The sequence below is a fragment of the Salmo trutta genome, chromosome 15 (genome assembly GCF_901001165.1).
Source record: "Salmo trutta chromosome 15, fSalTru1.1, whole genome shotgun sequence".
In the NCBI taxonomy this organism is placed as follows: Eukaryota; Metazoa; Chordata; class Actinopteri; order Salmoniformes; family Salmonidae; genus Salmo; species Salmo trutta.
In genome coordinates this window covers 61,240,573-61,257,483 of record NC_042971.1, presented here as the reverse complement: position 1 = coordinate 61,257,483, position 16,911 = coordinate 61,240,573, and the positions used below count along the sequence as shown (strand labels likewise).

At 42.7% G+C, this 16,911-nt stretch overlaps 1 protein-coding gene across 2 annotated transcripts in view; it reads left to right on the top strand.

Annotated features, from left to right (window-relative positions):
- The window catches only part of scarb2b (scavenger receptor class B, member 2b), a 51,374-nt gene extending 34,585 nt beyond the window's left edge, over positions 1–16,789 (top strand). Inside the window, exons 8-13 of one of the 2 annotated variants that reach the window (XR_003866883.1) lie at positions 1,246–1,364; positions 2,382–2,455; positions 2,697–2,748; positions 2,869–3,021; positions 12,437–14,702; positions 14,739–16,789. Coding sequence is in view for 1 of the 2 variants with exons in the window: in XM_029692429.1 (XP_029548289.1) it covers positions 1,246–1,364; positions 2,382–2,455; positions 2,697–2,748; positions 2,869–3,021; positions 12,437–12,544 (506 nt within the window). In the remaining variant the exon portion in view is untranslated. Of the gene's footprint in view, positions 1–1,245; positions 1,365–2,381; positions 2,456–2,696; positions 2,749–2,868; positions 3,022–12,436 lie in introns of both variants that reach the window. The other variant, XM_029692429.1, reaches the window with a different exon arrangement.
- The last annotated feature ends 122 nt before the right edge of the window (positions 16,790–16,911 follow it).

Here is a 16,911-nt window from a genome sequence, read left to right as displayed (position 1 = left end):
ACTAGCTGTCCCCTGAGGGGAGAGGGACTAGCTGTCCCCTGAGGGGAGAGGGACTAGCTGTCCCCTGAGGGGAGAGGGACTAGCTGTCCCCTGAGGGGAGAGGGACTAGCTGTCCCCTGGGGGGAGAGGGACTAGCTGTCCCCTGGGGGGAGAGGGACTAGCTGTCCCCTGGGGGGAGAGGGACTAGCTGTCCCCTGGGGGGAGAGGGACTAGCTGTCCCCTGAGGGGAGAGGGACTAGCTGTCCCCTGAGGGGAGAGGGACAGATCCTATCACAACACTCTCAAGGAAACAGGTCTCTTCTTAGTAGGGGAGGGAAGTTAGAGAAACAGGTCTCTTCTAGTAGGGGAGGGAAATTAGAGAAACAGGTCTCTTAGTAGGGGAGGGAAGTTAGAGAAACAGGTCTCTTCTAGTAGGGGAGGGAAGTTAGAGAAACAGGTCTCTTCTTAGTAGGTGAGGGAGGTTAGGGGCCTACAACTGTTTTATATTAAAGCTTTTGTTGCTGTGAGTACTGTACCTTTAGCGAATCAACACGGCTGTGTGTACCTGTAGTGAATCAACACGGCTGTGTTTGTAGTGCTTTACCATTTGCTGAGAACTACCCAGGAGTCACCTGTGTGTTGTAGTATTAGCTAAACCTGTGGTTACTTTCTGTTTCTGCCCGTTCACATTTGACATATTCAGCTCATATATTGCAAACAAGATGATCTTATCACATTGCATTTCTTTCTCGCTTAGCTTGAACAGAGTTCAAATCCCTTAGCCTCTCGTCTTTCCCCGTCTTCACAGAGTTCAAATCCCTTAGCCTCTCGTCTTTCCCCGTCTTCACAGAGTTCAAATCCCTTAGCCTCTCGTCTTTCCCCGTCTTCACAGAGTTCAAATCCCTTAGCCTCTCGTCTTTCCCCGTCTTCACAGAGTTCAAATCCCTTAGCCTCTCGTCTTTCCCCGTCTTCACAGAGTTCAAATCCCTTAGCGTCTCGTCTTTCCCCGTCTTCACAGAGTTCAAATCCCTTAGCGTCTCGTCTTTCCCCGTCTTCACAGAGTTCAAATCCCTTAGCCTCTCGTCTTTCCCCGTCTTCACAGAGTTCAAATCCCTTAGCCTCTCGTCTTTCCCCGTCTTCACAGAGTTCAAATCCCTTAGCCTCTCGTCTTTCCCCGTCTTCACAGAGTTCAAATCCCTTAGCCTCTCGTCTTTCCCCGTCTTCACAGAGTTCCAGTCACTTAACTTCTCCTCCCTGTCTCTCCAGGTGCTCCAGTCGTGACATCCTTTCCTCATTTCTACCTGGGAGATGAGAAGTACTCTAATGCCATTGAAGGACTGGATCCTGTCAGAGAGCATCACCAGACCTACCTGGACCTGAACCCGGTACACGACCCTGTAGTGTTCACTTCTCCGGCGGTCCAATGGATCATCCACTTTAAAATCCCAGAAGTGTTTGTTACGATCCCCTTTTGCCCTGCAGTCTGGGGGGGGGGGGGGGACGAGACTCGTAACATAACTCATGCAAATCACACAAGTGAAAAAGTAACAGTGAGAACGAAAAACCACAGGCAACTTAAATCTACCGTCAAACACTTCAGGTTTATTTCAAAACACACGGTAAATGGGGTGTGGGGAAAAAGGGGCTGAGCTGGACCCAAGGAAAGAAAGAAATATAAAAAAAAAACCTAAGCTAGTCTAGCCTGCTTTAAGAACAGCTAGCTAACTAACCAATAAATACAGTGGGTGGTCCACCCAGTTCTAATTAGGGGATTTAGACACTGTTTTCCTACGGGTAATGTAGGCCCATGGACGACTTGGCTGGTTATCCCCTTTTCCCACCAACAAACAAACAGTCATACACCGTAACGATACAATACTCACAGGATTACGGACAAAGTGACATGTAGGTGCAAAAAAAAACTAAAGAGAGATCTCTAGAGACAACTGATTGGGTTTCTTTTAAACCAAGGGAAAGGGGATGTGATTGGGTAAGGGAAAAGGAGCAGGTGTGTCTTCTGATTGGCGACTGATTAGAGAATAATGATTGCCACCTGTGAGTAGGGGAGAAGGAGAGAATAGAAATACACACAGAATACCTGTATCCGTAACAGTGTTACATAGATCATCCACTTTAATATTCCAATAGTGTTACATTTGTGTAATTGGGAATTACACCAACTGCGAAGGATGAATTAATGTTCTCACATTACCAGGTTATAATTATTGATGTTTAACCTAGACATTACCAGGTTATAATTATTGATGTTTAACCTAGACATTACCAGGTTATAATTATTGATGTTTAACCTAGACATTAATCAAGTATCCAGTACATTGAGCGTTACACCTGCAGTTCACATGGCTCATCAAAACTGTGTCTGTGTTATTCTACCCTTCCAGACCACTGGTGTTCCCATCCGTGCCAGTAAGAGAGCTCAGATCAACATCCTCATAAACAGAATCTCTGGCTTCCCGTGAGTACATATAGTCTCTGTTTCTGAACGATTTCCATCTCACAACCACCACACAAGTTCAGATTGCTAAAGACAGGTAGTCTCTTGTTTCTGAATGATTTCCTTCTTTTGTTTAATTATTTCCGTTTCACAACCACCACCCAAGTTCAACTAGCAATAATAAAGCTCATAATCTTTATGATATCTATATTATTTCCTTCCATTGTTTAATGATTTTCTTACAATCGATTTTCCTTCACAGGAAAACCAAATCCCTGAACGAGACTATCTTCCCTGTCATGTTTATCAACGAGGTGAGATAATCACATTTCATTGACTCCACAAAAATATACAACTTTTGTAGAATATGACGTTTCAACTCAGAAAATGTTCGTTTTAATCCGAGCATTAATCGCATTAAGTGTTTTCTTCAGACGGTAGTGATCGACGACGTGTCGGCGGCGAAGCTCCACAAGCTGTTGCTAATGGTGTCGCTGGTGTCTAACTTCCCTCTCGTCCTGGTTGGTCTGGGGGCCATCCTGTTGCTGGTGTTCATCGGCCTCATCGTCTGCGAATGCAAACAGAAGGTATGACACACCCATGTTTCTTCCCTTTTTTACTTAACCAGGCAAGTCAGTTAAGAACAAATTCTTATTTACAATGACGGCCTAGTAACAGTGGGTTAACTGCCTTGTTCAGGGGCAGAACGACAGATTTTTACCTTGTCAGCTTGGGGATTCGATCTAGCAACCTTTCGGTTGCTGTTCCGACGCTCTAACCACTAGGCTACCTGCCGCCCCCTTTCTTAGTTCCCCTTGCTTTTGTATATTTTCTTTTTTTTTTATATAGAACAGTGAAAGACTGGTGGGAAAGTTCAGCGGAGAGGGGAGCGGGTGTGTTAGAATAACAGTGGGACTGAATCAAACCCACGCTCACACAGGCAGATATATTCTGTTGGCAGCAGATTAGACCACCCCAGGATACTGACCTGTGTTTCTCTGGGAAGATAGAGTGTTGAGGGCCTGTGTCAGAGAGGAGCAGGACAACAGTGTTCTTCTCTAATCAATAAACTATAGTTAGAGCCCAGAGCTGTTCCTGGTCAAGTCACGTAGTCAAGAATAAGTCCTGGCCCTCAACTATAAAGTACTTTAAAAAGGCAGCAAGAAATGCCACAAAGGGGAAAGTGAAAGTCATGTTGTAGACAGAATAGGTACGCCAACTCAATTTATAGAGATCCTATTAAAAGACTAGAGGCTAGGTCATGAACCCTAAAAGATGGCTGTTACTAGGTAACCCGATGTCCATTCCAGTGTTCCTATATCTTTTTCTATGAGGAGACACTGAAGAATAGAGAATACCGTAGAACTTAAGGCTGTGGTTTGGTTCGTCACAAGACACTTCTTCTCTCAACATGATGCAGCTACTTTGTTCTTTACTGTAATATTTGTAACCAGTTGTTAACATCTTTCTTTCACAGCACGTTTTTGTAAAGCATCATAACATTAAACTCAATCTAATATTTGAAAAGAAAATAGGTCTCAAATTGACTTCAAGGTACTAACATGTTTGTGTAACTTAACTCCTCTGGGCTAGGTGGGACGTGACCGTCAGACACTATTCAACAGCCAGTGAAATAGCATGGCGCGAAATACAACACAGCAAAAATCTCATAATTTCATTTTCTCAAACAATCAACTATTTTACACCATTTTAAAGATAAGACTCTCGTTAATCTAACCACATTGTCCGATTTCAAAAAGGCTTTACAGCGAAAGCATAGAATTAGATTATGTTAGGACATAAACTTCACAAGAAAAGCCACACAGCCATTTTCCAAGCAAGGACATGCATCATAAAAACCAAAGGTACAGCTAAAATATTCACTAACCTTTGATGATCTTCATCAGATGGCACTCATAGGACTTCATGTTATACAATACATGTATGTTTTGCTTGATAAAGTTCATATTTATATCCAAAAACAGCATTTTACATTGGCGCGTGATGTTCAGAAAATGTATTCCCACCAAAACTACCGGTGAATGTGCACATCAACTTACAAAAATACTCATCATAAACGAAAGAATTATAGATACGCTACCCCTTGACGCAACCGCTTTGTCAGATTTCAAAATAACTTTACGGAGAAAGCACATTGTTCAATATTCTGAGTACATAGCTCAGCCATCGAAGCAAGCTATACAGCTACCCGCCAAGTTCTGGCATCAACAAAACTCTGAATTAGTATTATAAATATTCTCTTACCTTTGCTGATCTTCGTCAGAATGCACTCCGAGGACTCCTACTTCCACAAGAAATGTTTGTTTTGTTCGAAATACTCCATATTTATGTCCAAATACCTCCATTTTGTTCGTGTGTTCAGATCACTATCCAAAGGCATAATGCGTGAGCGCAGTACCAGAGACGAAGTCAAAATGTTCCATTACCGGTCGTAGAAACATGTCAAACGTTGTTTACAATCAATCCTTAGGGTATTTTTAACATAAAACGTCGCTAATATTCCAACTGGACAATAGCGTATTCATTACAGAAGAAAAAGAAGGAGGGGCGAGCTCGCGGGATCGCACATCACCATGTCCTTTGTCCTCAGGCAGTCCACTCATTGACTGAGCTACTATTCTCTGCCCAGTAACAGGAGAAAGATGGAAAAACTTTCTGAAGGCTGTTGACAGCCAATGGAAGCCTTAGGAAGTGCAACGTGACCCCACAGACACTGTAGTTTCGATAGGGATTCAAAAGAAGAACTACAATTCTCAGATTTCCACACTTCCTGGTTGGATTTTTCTCAGGTTTTTGCCTGCCATATGAGTTCTGTTATACTCACAGACATCATGCAAACAGTTTTAGAAACTTCAGAGTGTTTTCTATCCAAATATACTAATAATCTCTGGGCCCGAGTATTGGGCAGTTTACTCTGGGAACGCTTTTCATCCGAAATCGAAAATACGGCCCCCTATACGCTAAAAAGTTAACTATTTTCTTAACTATGATAACACCATGATTTAGTGACTGTATTAACCAGTGCATTTTAACCCATTCTAACAGTACGGTATGCACGGCTTCCTTTATGTTTCTGTTCAGAATTAAGTTTAACGTATTCTTTAAAACCCCTACGGGATCGGTGTACCCACTGCAGGACGGTTGAGCTAACGTAGGCTAATGTGATTAGCATTAGTAAGTAACAACAACAAAAAATCCCAGGACATAGACATATCTGATATGGGCAGAAAGCTTAAATTCTTGTTAATCTAACTGCACTGTCCAATTTACAGTAGCTATTACAGTGAAATAATACCATGCTATTGTTTGAGGAGAGTGCACAATTATGAACTTGAAAATGTATTAATAAACCAATTAGGCACATTTGGCCAGTCTTGATATTACATTTTGAACAGATATGCAATGGTTCATTGGATCAGTCTAAAACTTCGGACATACACTGCTGCCATCTAGTGTCCAAAATCTAAATTGCTCCTGGGCTGGAATAATATATTATGGCCTTTCTCTTGCATTTCAAAGATGATGGTACAAAGAAAAAAAAGTATGCATATTTTTCTTTGTATTATCTTTTACCAGATCTAATGTGTTATATTCTCTTACATTAATTTCCACAAACTTCAAAGTGTTTCATTTCAAATGGTATCAAGAATATGCATATCCTTGTTTCACGTCCTGAGCTACAGGAAGTTCGATTTTAGGCAAAAATCTTAAAAAATGGTCCGATCCTTAAGAGGTTTTTAATAATCGTTTATCATTTTCCCTTTTATCATTTACATTTGTCACTTTAATATCTTTACTTTCTTACCTTGTCTGACTTCTTAAATCAGCCAATTTTGATCATAATCCTCTCTGAAATGTTATGGCCTGTAATGTTATGACAAGTATGCACCATTTTTAATAACACAGTTTGATATGTTAACAATCAGATTAAAATCTCTCCTGAAAGCTAAATTCTATGGGACAGTTAACCCCTGAAAGCTAAATTCTATGGGACAGTTAACCCCTGAAAGCTAAATTCTATGGGACGGTTTCTCCTGAAGCTAAATTCTATGGGACGGTTTCTCCTGAAGCTAAATTCTATGGGACGGTTTCTCCTGAAGCTAAATTCTATGAGACGGTTTCTCCTGAAGCTAAATTCTGTGGGACGGTTTCCCCAGAACAGATTTTATTTTTATTTATTTATTTATTTCACCTTTATTTAACCATGTAGGCAAGTTGAGAACAAGTTCTCATTTACAATTGCGACCTTGCCAAGATAAAGCAAAGCAGTTCGACAACATACAAAAACACAGAGTTACACATGGAGTAAAACAACATACAATCAATGATGCAGTAGAAAAAAATAAGACTATATACAATGTGAGAAAATTATGTGAGATAAGGGAGGTAAAGGCAAAAAAAGGCCATGGTGGCAAAGTAAATACAGTATAGCAAGTAAAACACTGGAATGGAAGATTTGTAGTTTGAAGAAAGTGCAAAGTAGAAATAGAAATAATATGGTGCAAAGGAGCAAAATAAATAAAATAAATAAATACAGTAGGGGAAGAGGTAGTTGTTTGGGCTAAATTATAGATGGGCTATGTACAGGTGCAGTGATCTGGGAGCTGCTCTGATAGCTGGTGCTTAAAGCTAGTGAGGGAGATAAGTGTTTCCAGTTTCAGAGATTTTTGTAGTTCGTTCCAGTCATTGGCAGCAGAGAACTGGAAGGAGAGACGACCAAAGGAGGAGTTGGCTTTAGGGGTGACCAGAGAGATATACCTGCTGGAGCGCGTGCTACAGGTGGGTGCTGCTATGGTGACCAGTGAGCAGAGATAAGGGGGGACTTTACCTAGCAGGGTCTTGTAGATGACCTGGAGCCAATGTGTTTGGCGACGATTATGAAGCGAAGGCCAGCCAACGAGAGCGTACAGGTCGCAGTGGTGGGTAGTATATGGGGCTTTGGTGACAAAACGGATGGCACTGTGATAGACTGCATCCAGTTTATTGAGTAGGGTATTGGAGGCTATTTTGTAAATGACATCGCCGAAGTCGAGGATTGGTAGGATGGTCAGTTTTACGAGGGTATGTTTGGCAGCATGAGTGAAGGATGCTTTGTTGCAAAATAGGAAGCCAATTCTAGATTTAACTTTGGATTGGAGATGATTGATGTGAGTCTGGAAGGAGAGTTTACAGTCTAACCAGAGACCTAGGTATTTGTAGTTGTCCACAAATTCTAAGTCAGAACCGTCCAGAAAAGTGATGCTGGACAGGCGGGCAGGTGCAGGCAGCGATCGGTTGAAGAGCATGCATTTAGTTTTACTTGTGTTTAGGAGCAGTTGGAGACCACGGAAGGAGAGTTGAATGGCATTGAAGCTCGTCTGGAGGGTTGTTAACTCAGTGTCCAAAGAAGGGCCAGAAGTATACAGAATGGTGTCGTCTGCGTAGAGGTGGATCAGAGATTCACCAGCAGCAAGAGCGACATCATTGATGTATACAGAGAAAAGAGTTAGCCCAAGAATTTAACCCTGTGGTACCCCCATAGAGACTGCCAGAGGTCCGGACAGCAGGCCCTCCGATTTGACACACTGAACTCTGTCAGAGAAGTAGTTGGTGAACCAGGCGACGCAATTGTTTGAGAAACCAAGGCTACTGAGTCTGCCGATGAGGATGTGGGGATTAACAGAGTCAAAAGCTTTGGCCAGGTCAATGAAAACGGCAGCACAGTATTGTTTCTTATCGATGGCGGTTACGATGTCGTTTAGGACCTTGAGCGTGGCTGAGGTGCACCCATGACCAGCTCTGAAACCAGATTGCATAGCGGAGAGGGTGCGGTGGGATTCGAAATGGTCGGTAATCTGTTTGTTGACTTGGCTTTCGAAGACCTTAGAAAGGCAGGGTAGGATGGATATAGGTCTGTAGCAATTTGGGTCAAGAGTGTCACCTCCTTTGAAGAGGGGGATGACAGCAGCTGCTTTCCAATCTATGGGAATCTCAGACGACACGAAAGAGAGGTTGAACAGGCTAGTAATAGGGGTTGCAATAATTTCGGCAGATAATTTTAGAAAGAAAGGGTCCAGATTGTCAAGCCCAGCTGATTTGTAGGGGTCCAGATTTTGCAGCTCTTTCAGAACATCAGCTGAATGGATTTGGGAGAAGGAGAAATGGGGGAGGCTTGGGAGAGTAGCTGTGGGGGGTGCAGTGCTGTTGATTGCAGTAGGGGTAGTTAGGTGGAAAGCATGGCCAGCCGTAGAAAAATGCTTATTGAAATTCTCAATTATAGTGGGCTTATCGGTGGTGACAGAGTTTCCTATCCTCAGTGCAGTGGGCAGTTGGGAGGAGGTGTTCTTATTCTCCATGGACTTTACAATGTCCCAGAACTTTTTAGAGTTTGAGTTGCAGGAAGCAAATTTCTGTTTGAAAAAGCTAGCCTTGGCGTTTCTAACTGCCTGTGTGTATTGGTTTCTAACTTCCCTGAAAAGTTCCATATCGCGGGGGCAGTTCGATGCTAATGCAGAACGCAACAGGATATTTTTATGTTGGTTAAGGGCAGTCAGGTCTGGGGAGAACCAAGGGCTATATCTGTTCCTGGTTCTAAATTTCTTGAAAGGGGCATGCTTATTTAAGATGGTGAGGAAGGCATTTTAAAAAAAAAAAACAGGCATCCTCTACTGACGGGATGAGGTCAATATCCTTCCAGGATACCAGGGCCAGGTCGATTAGAAAGGCTTGCTCATTGAAATGTTTCAGGGAGCGTTTGACAGTGATGAGTGGAGGTCGTTTGACCGCTGACCCATTACGGGTGCAGGCAATGAGGCAGTGATCGCTGAGATCTTGGTTGAAAACAGCAGAGGTGTAATTAGAGGGCACGTTGGTTAGGATGATATCTATGAGGGTGCCAGTGTTTGCGGCTTTGGGGTTGTACCTGGTGGGTTCATTAATAATTTGTGTGAGATTGAGGGCATCAAGCTTGGATTGTAGGATGGCTGGGGTGTTAAGCATGTCCCAGTTTAGGTCACCTAGTAGCACGAGCTCTGAAGATAGATGGGGGGCAATCAGTTCACATATGGTGTCCAGAGCACAGCTAGGGGCCGAGGGGGGTCTATAGCAGGCGGCGCCGGTTAGAGACTTGTTTTTGGAGAGGTGGATTTTTAAAAGTAGAAGTTAAAATTGTTTGGGTACAGACTTGGATAGCAGGACAGAACTCTGCAGGCTATCTCTGCAGTAGATTGCAACACCGCCCCCTTTGGTCGTTCTATCTTGTCTGAAAACGTTGTAGTTAGGGATGAAGATTTCAGAGTTTTTGGTGGACTTCCTAAGCCAAGATTCAGACACAGCTAGGACATCCGGGTTGGCAGAGTGTGCTAAAGCAGTGAATAAAACAAACTTAGGGAGGAGGCTTCTAATGTTAACATGCATGAAACCAAGGCTATTACGGTTACAGAAGTCATCAAAAGAGAGCGCCTGGGGAGTAGGAGTGGAGCCAGGCACTGCAGGGCCTGGATTCACCTCTACATCCCCAGAGGAGCAGAGAAGAATGAGTATGAGGGTACGGCTAAAAGCTATAAGAATTGGTCGTCTGTGACATCCAGAATAGAGAGAAAAAGGAGCAGGTTTCCGGGGGCGATAAAATAGCTTCAAGGTATAATGTACAGACAAAGGTATGGTGGGATGTGAACACAGAGGAGGTAAACCTAGGCATTTAGTGATGATGAGAGAGATATTGTCTCTAGAAACATCATTGAAACCAGAAGATGTCATAGCATGTGTGGGTGGAGGAACTGAGAGGTTGGATAAGGCATAATGAGCAGGGCTAGAGGCTCTACAGTGAAATAAGCCAATAAACACTAACCAGAACAGCAATGGACATTGCATATTGACATTAAGGAGAGGCATGCTTAGCCGAGTGATCAAAGGGTCCAGTGAGATTCAGACAGCTAGCCGGGCCATAGGTAGCAAGCTGGTGGAAGATGGAGGGAGGTCTGTTTTTAGCCACCTCGTGCGTTTCCATCTGTGGGTTAGTGGGGTTCCGTGTGGAAGGGGGGACCAGTCCAAGTTGGCAAAATAGTTAGTTATAGTGGCCCAAGAAAAGTGTCCGATAGACCTATTCAGATCGCAGCCGATAAGACAGCTAACGATTAGCCGGCCGCAGATGGGCGATCAGGTTACGTCGCGACGGAGGGGCCAGTTGGTTAACTCCCTCGGGCAGATAACGTCGGTGGTCCAGTCGTGAAGGCCCGATGGGGCTCCGCATCGGCAGTAAAACGGGTCAGGATATGTGATTGTAGCCCAGGAGACACTTCAGCTGGCTAGCTCAGGAAAAGCCCACGAGTGGCTGACGGAACTCTTCAGCTGGCTAGCTCCGGAATAATGTGTGTTAATTCCGGAACCGACGTTGCCAATAGTCACTCAGGTAGCAGCTAGTTAGCTGCAAGATCCAGGTGTAAATGTCCAGAGCCTGCGGTAGAAATCGGGGAAGGAGAGAGAATTGGTCCGGTATGCTCTGGTCTGAGTCGCGCTGTACAAAAACTGGCGATAGCTTTTCGAGCTAATGGATAGCTGAGGACAACTAACCGTGGCTAGCTGAACTCCAACATTAGCCAGTGAAAATGGCTAACCTCTGGCTAGCTTCTGTTGTGGATTTCAGATGAGGTAAATAATACTTTCTTTTTTAAATTGGTGAGGCGGGTTGCAGGAGAGTGCTTTGAGGTTGAGTTTTTAGAAGAAAAAATGTAAAAAGATATGTGAAGAAAAATATGTAAATATATATATACACGGGACACGACAAGAGGAGGGTAAAGGACGTCTGAACTGCTACGCCATCTTGGAATTAATGATTTAATGATTAAGCCTAAGCCTAATTAATGATTAAGCCTAGATTAAGCCTAGTCCTGAAGAAAAAAAACATGCTCAATGGAAATTCTCCAGGACTAAACATAATCTGTGTCCAACTGTTCCTTTATACAGTCCAACATGTCCCTGCTGATAGGACATGCATGGCTGTACAACAAACACTGTATCTGAAAGATTATGATCCTGACAAGCTATTTTATTCAATGTTTTGTTCGCTAGATTGGTACTATAACTAACCACTCTCTACCTCTCTCCCATCTGTCTCCCTCCCTCCACTGTCTCCCTCCCTCTCTCTGTCCACTCTCTACCTCCCTCCACTGTCTCCCTCCACTCTCTACCTCACTCTCTCCGTCCACTCTACCTCCCTCCACTGTCTCTACCCCTCTCTCCCTCCACTCTCTACCTCCCTCCACTATCCCCTCTCTCTCTCTCTGCTATCTCCCTCCTCTTTCTCCATCCCTCCACCGTCTCATCTCTCTCTCACTCCACTATCTCTCCCCTCTCTTTCTCTACTCTCTCCCTCCACTCTCTCCCTCCACTACCTCTCCCCTCTCTCTCTCTCACTCTCTCTCTACTCTCTCCCTCCACTCCCTCCCTCTACTCACCACTGTCTCCCTCCCTCTACTCTCTCTCTCTCCACTCTCTCTGTCCCTTTACTCTTTCTCCCTCCACTCTTTCTCCCTCCACTCTTTCTCCCTCTACTCTCTCTCTCTCCACTCTCTCTGTCCCTTCACTCTTTTCTCCCTCCACTCTCTCTCTCCCTCCACTCTCTCTCCCTCCACTCCCTCCCTCTACTCTCTCCATCCCTCCACTGTCTCCATCCCTCTACTCGCTCTCCCTCCCTCCACTCTTTCTCCCTCCCTCCACTATCTCTCTCTCTCCTCTCTCTCTCTCCCCTCTCTCTCCCTCCACTCTCTCTCTCCACTCTCTTTCTCCCTCCACTCTTTCTCCCTTCTCTCTCTCTCTCTCCCCCCCTCCAATATCTCTCCCTTTCTCCACTCTCTTTCTCTCTCCACTCTCTCTCTTTTGCCACTCTCTCTCTCTCTCCCTCCACTCTCTCTCACTCCACTCTCTCACTCTACTCTCTCACTCCACTCTTGCTCTCTACTCCATCCTCCATTCTCTCCATCCCTCCGCTGTCTTCATCTATAGAAGTCAACAAAGGAAGACACATCTTATTCCCCCGTGAGCAACAAGGAGGCTGACGAAAAAAATGGCAGCAGCTACGTTGCCTTGACTCCCGTTATTGACAAGTCTTGAGGAGGGAATGGGAAGGGTTTATGGAGAGACAGATGTAGGATCTTAATATGAACCAGTTTGCTACAGCAGTAAAATAATCCTGCTGCAATAGGAAATGTGAATTGTGTGGATTATAATTAATGGACATTTTTGTAGGGTTTTTAAAAGTCAAAAACACAGCAAGTTTGCAATTCTCAGAAACAAAACAGTGATCAAATTACGATCCTACATCTGTATATCATATATATCAGTGTGAGTTGTTGTTCAGGGATGGATCGTTGTAAATCATTGTGGCACTAGTTAAACTACTTTGATATGTCTCCGTTTTTTTGTTTTGTTACTTGGTTTATTTGGATCTGGTTCAACCCACAAAATGGGGCTAATCTTCCCAAAGTCCTTGTTAACCCACAAAGTGGGGCTAATCTTCCCAAAGTCCCTGTTAACTCACAAGGTGGGGCTAATCTTCCCGAAGTCCCTGTTAACCCACAAGGTGGGGCTAATCTTCCCAAAGTCCCTGTTAACCCACAAAGTGGGGCTAATCTTCCCAAAGTCCCTGTTAACTCAGAAGGTGGGGCTAATCTTCCCGAAGTCCCTGTTAACCCACAAGGTGGGGCTAATCTTCCCGAAGTCCCTGTTAACCCACAAGGTGGGGCTAATCTTCCCGAAGTCCCTGTTAACCCACAAGGTGGGGCTAATCTTCCCGAAGTCCCTGTTAACCCACAAGGTGGGGCTATTCTTCCCGAAGTCCCTGTTAACCCACAAGGTGGGGCTAATCTTCCCAAAGTCCCTGTTAACTCACAAGGTGGGGCTAATCTTCCCGAAGTCCCTGTTAACCCACAAGGTGGGGCTAATCTTCCCGAAGTCCCTGTTAACCCACAAGGTGGGGCTAATCTTCCCGAAGTCCCTGTTAACCCACAAGGTGGGGCTAATCTTCCCGAAGTCCCTGTTAACCCACAAGGTGGGGCTAATCTTCCCAAAGTGTTGACATACAGTCCATGGCCAATTTGACCAGCTGTTTCAAACATTCTATACAATATAAACTGTTTGATACCTGTTATTCAACATTTTGTAAAAAAAAAAAAAAAAGGCTTTATAAATACATTTGATTGATTGACAGCTCTAATGCAGTTCCACCCTCAACACCGTCAAAACAACTGCTATTAGGATGCTGGCTAAAGTGAACCCTTAATCTGTATCTGGGAAACCAGCCCTAGGTGTGTGCCCTAAAGATGTGCCTAAAATATGTGCCCTAAAGGTGTGTCCTAAAGATGTGCCCTAAAGATGTGCCCTAAAGATGTGCCCTAAAGGTATGTCCTAAAGATGTACCCTAAATGTGTGTCCTAAAGATGTGCCCTAAAGATGTACCCTAAAGATGTACCCTAAAGATGTACCCTAAAGATGTGCCCAAAAGATGTATCCTAAAGATGTATCCTAAAGATGTGCCCTAAAGATGTGCCCTAAAGATGTGCCCTAAAGATGTGCCCTAAAGATGTGCCTAAAAGGTGTGCCTAAAAGGTGTGCCCTAAAGGTGTGCCCTAAAGGTGTGCCCTAAAGGTGTGCCCTAAAGATGTGTCCTAAAGATGTGCCCTAAAGATTTGCCCTAAAGATGTGTCCTAAATATGTGTCCTAAAGATGTATATACATTATTCAGGTATCATTCCATTCTCAGGGGCACTATGCTAGAAACTATGCACCTTGTGCATCATGAGATGGCTTCAAAAGTGATTATTATTATAAAACCGTAAAGTGTCAAAGAAGGTCAAGGAAGTGGTGAGATGCTCTACTGAACAACGAAGGCTAAATATTTCATGTAACGAGTGTCTTCTTAATGAATTTGGATTCATATTAAAACTAACAACAACAACAAAAAAATATTTGTAACGTTAGCTATAATTGTTACATTTCTACGTGTTTTATTTGTTCATGCACTGTTTAAATTTATTTTCAAACTTGGTTGGTTGAATGTTCAAATTAGTGAACAAAAATGCCGTCTGACTATGTTTATGTTACTGAACAATACCATCCATACCTAATTCACGGTTCACCTTCACTTTCAACTTGCATGTGGTGATATTTTGCAAGTGAGCATTTTTAAGTGTTACGTATCTGATATTCCAAATGTGACATCTGCCTACATTCCTTAGGTGAGACGCCTGTACCCAGTTGGTACATTCATTAGGTGAGACACCTGTGCCCCAGTTGGTACATTCATTAGGTGAGTGTTGATCTGTATCGGGCAGATCTATTAAAAACAATACCACATCATTGGCTTATTGCTGCCATTGTGAACGAGCCAACAAACCTATGGCACTCTGTATACTGTGTAAAACATGGACACGTTTTAATTGACTGAATTGTTTCTGAGGCTTTTTGACACGTCAGACAATTCTCCTGTGCCCTATAGTGCGGGTGGCCTTCTTGTCTGAAACAAAAGAATGAAGGCAATGAAAATGTGTAATTTGAAGATCAGATCCCTTTAGAATGTATTTACAGGATAGTGGTTTTTGTTTTTACTAATAGAATAGAGTGTGTACTAATGTGCATTTCTGTTATACAGGGAAGTCCATATGTCGTTGTGTTTTTTGGGTTGATATTTTTTTTTGACAGAAAAATGGACTGAAACTTTTAACTCACGTATCAGGTTCTGAATGATCTAAATGTATTATCATCACTACATTATCTCTACATTATCTCAGCATTACCATAGCTGCTGATGAAACCATAACTTCAGGTTTTGATGCAAGGTTGTCATCCTAATGGCAACCATTTTGGAATCAAAGATAAACATGTATATCATACTAAACTACTGGAATTGTAGACATTTTGCAGTGATGTTGAAAGCCAAATTGTGTATTGCTTTCTATTGTGAGCCATTAATAGGAGCACATTAGCAGACTGTCTATCTAGAAAATGTATTGAGAGAAACGGGCTCCTTAGATATCTACATATGTTTATTTTCAATGGCATCTCCTATTGACATTATATACATTTGTATTATTATGCCTATAATAGCCTTTGTGCAACTGCTTAACTGCTATAGTCCTATAGTGTATTAATGCTTTGTTAATTGTTGAAATTGAAATGGACTTGTTTGAATGATTGCTCTCATTGTACTGTAATGACTGTCTGAACGTAGCCTGAGTGCCAGTGTGTTTTGTGTTCTTGCCTAGCAACAAAAAAAAAAACATGACAATGAGTGACAAGGAGTTGGCATGACAGCGCCAACAAACATGGCAACCAGGCTAGTCTGACACCTCAATGTTGAAATCAACGCATCAGATCACTGAGCTTAACTATTGATGCATTACTTTGTAACCCATCTGTCTTCTCTTTTCGTTAAGATATGCCAAACAAAAGTAGCAGAACTTTTGCTTTCCTAGATTACTTGTTGTGAATTTATTAGATACTGTTTTACTTGTGACTCACTTGTTTATGAGATGCCATGCTCTTACGTACTCAGTATTAGTTATTCTTGTTGAAAAATAGAAAAAGCAGCAATAGAAATTTATAGTTTGAAAAATGAGTAAATGTTAGCGTTTTCTTCTCTATTATAAATCTAATCAGTCATATCATTTCATATTTTGATGTTAATTTGTCTTTGGACTCTGTATTTACTCTGTAGCAACCATGTGCCTTGGTCTGTAATGGAATTACAGAACATTGAATGAAGAGGGCCTCGTTCACAGGTGGTTGGTGGCACCTTAATTGGGGAGAACAGGCTTGTGGTAATGACTGGAGTGGAATCAGTGGAATGGTATCAAACACATGGTTTCCATGGTATCCAGGTGTTTGATTCCATTCCATTTGCTCCGTTCCAGCCATTATTATGAGCCGTTCTCCCCTCAGCAGCCCCCACTGGTTTAATTTCACCCTCAGACTCTATGGTGCATTTTGTAAAACATTAGAAACAGGACAAAATTGGGATACAACAACTATCAGGAGAATTGTATAGGTAAATTATACACCATAAAATCATTCAATCAAAACCATTCTACATGTACAACCATAGACATCAGTGTACACACACAGCACTACTTGTTTTGTGCTTGAACGCCATAGATCACATGTAATTAAACTACTTTCCTCAGTCCCAACGTCCTGTTTTCTGTAATACAGCGAAATACTTTTCATTGCAGAAGTCAAACATAATGCTTACATTTATCATAGTTATCTTTATTTTTGGAATGTAGACTGTTACTAAAATATTTTTGGGTAAAAATAAAATGTTAAACTTATTTACAATTAAATAAAAGCAACCATTTTGATTGATTTGTCATTCTTCCGGTTTTCTATTGTTATCAGTCAGCATGCTTTAAAATGGCAAATAAATTATCTTCAGCTACACATTTATATTCTGGCAACACTGAGGCAGAAGAACAACTTGAAGA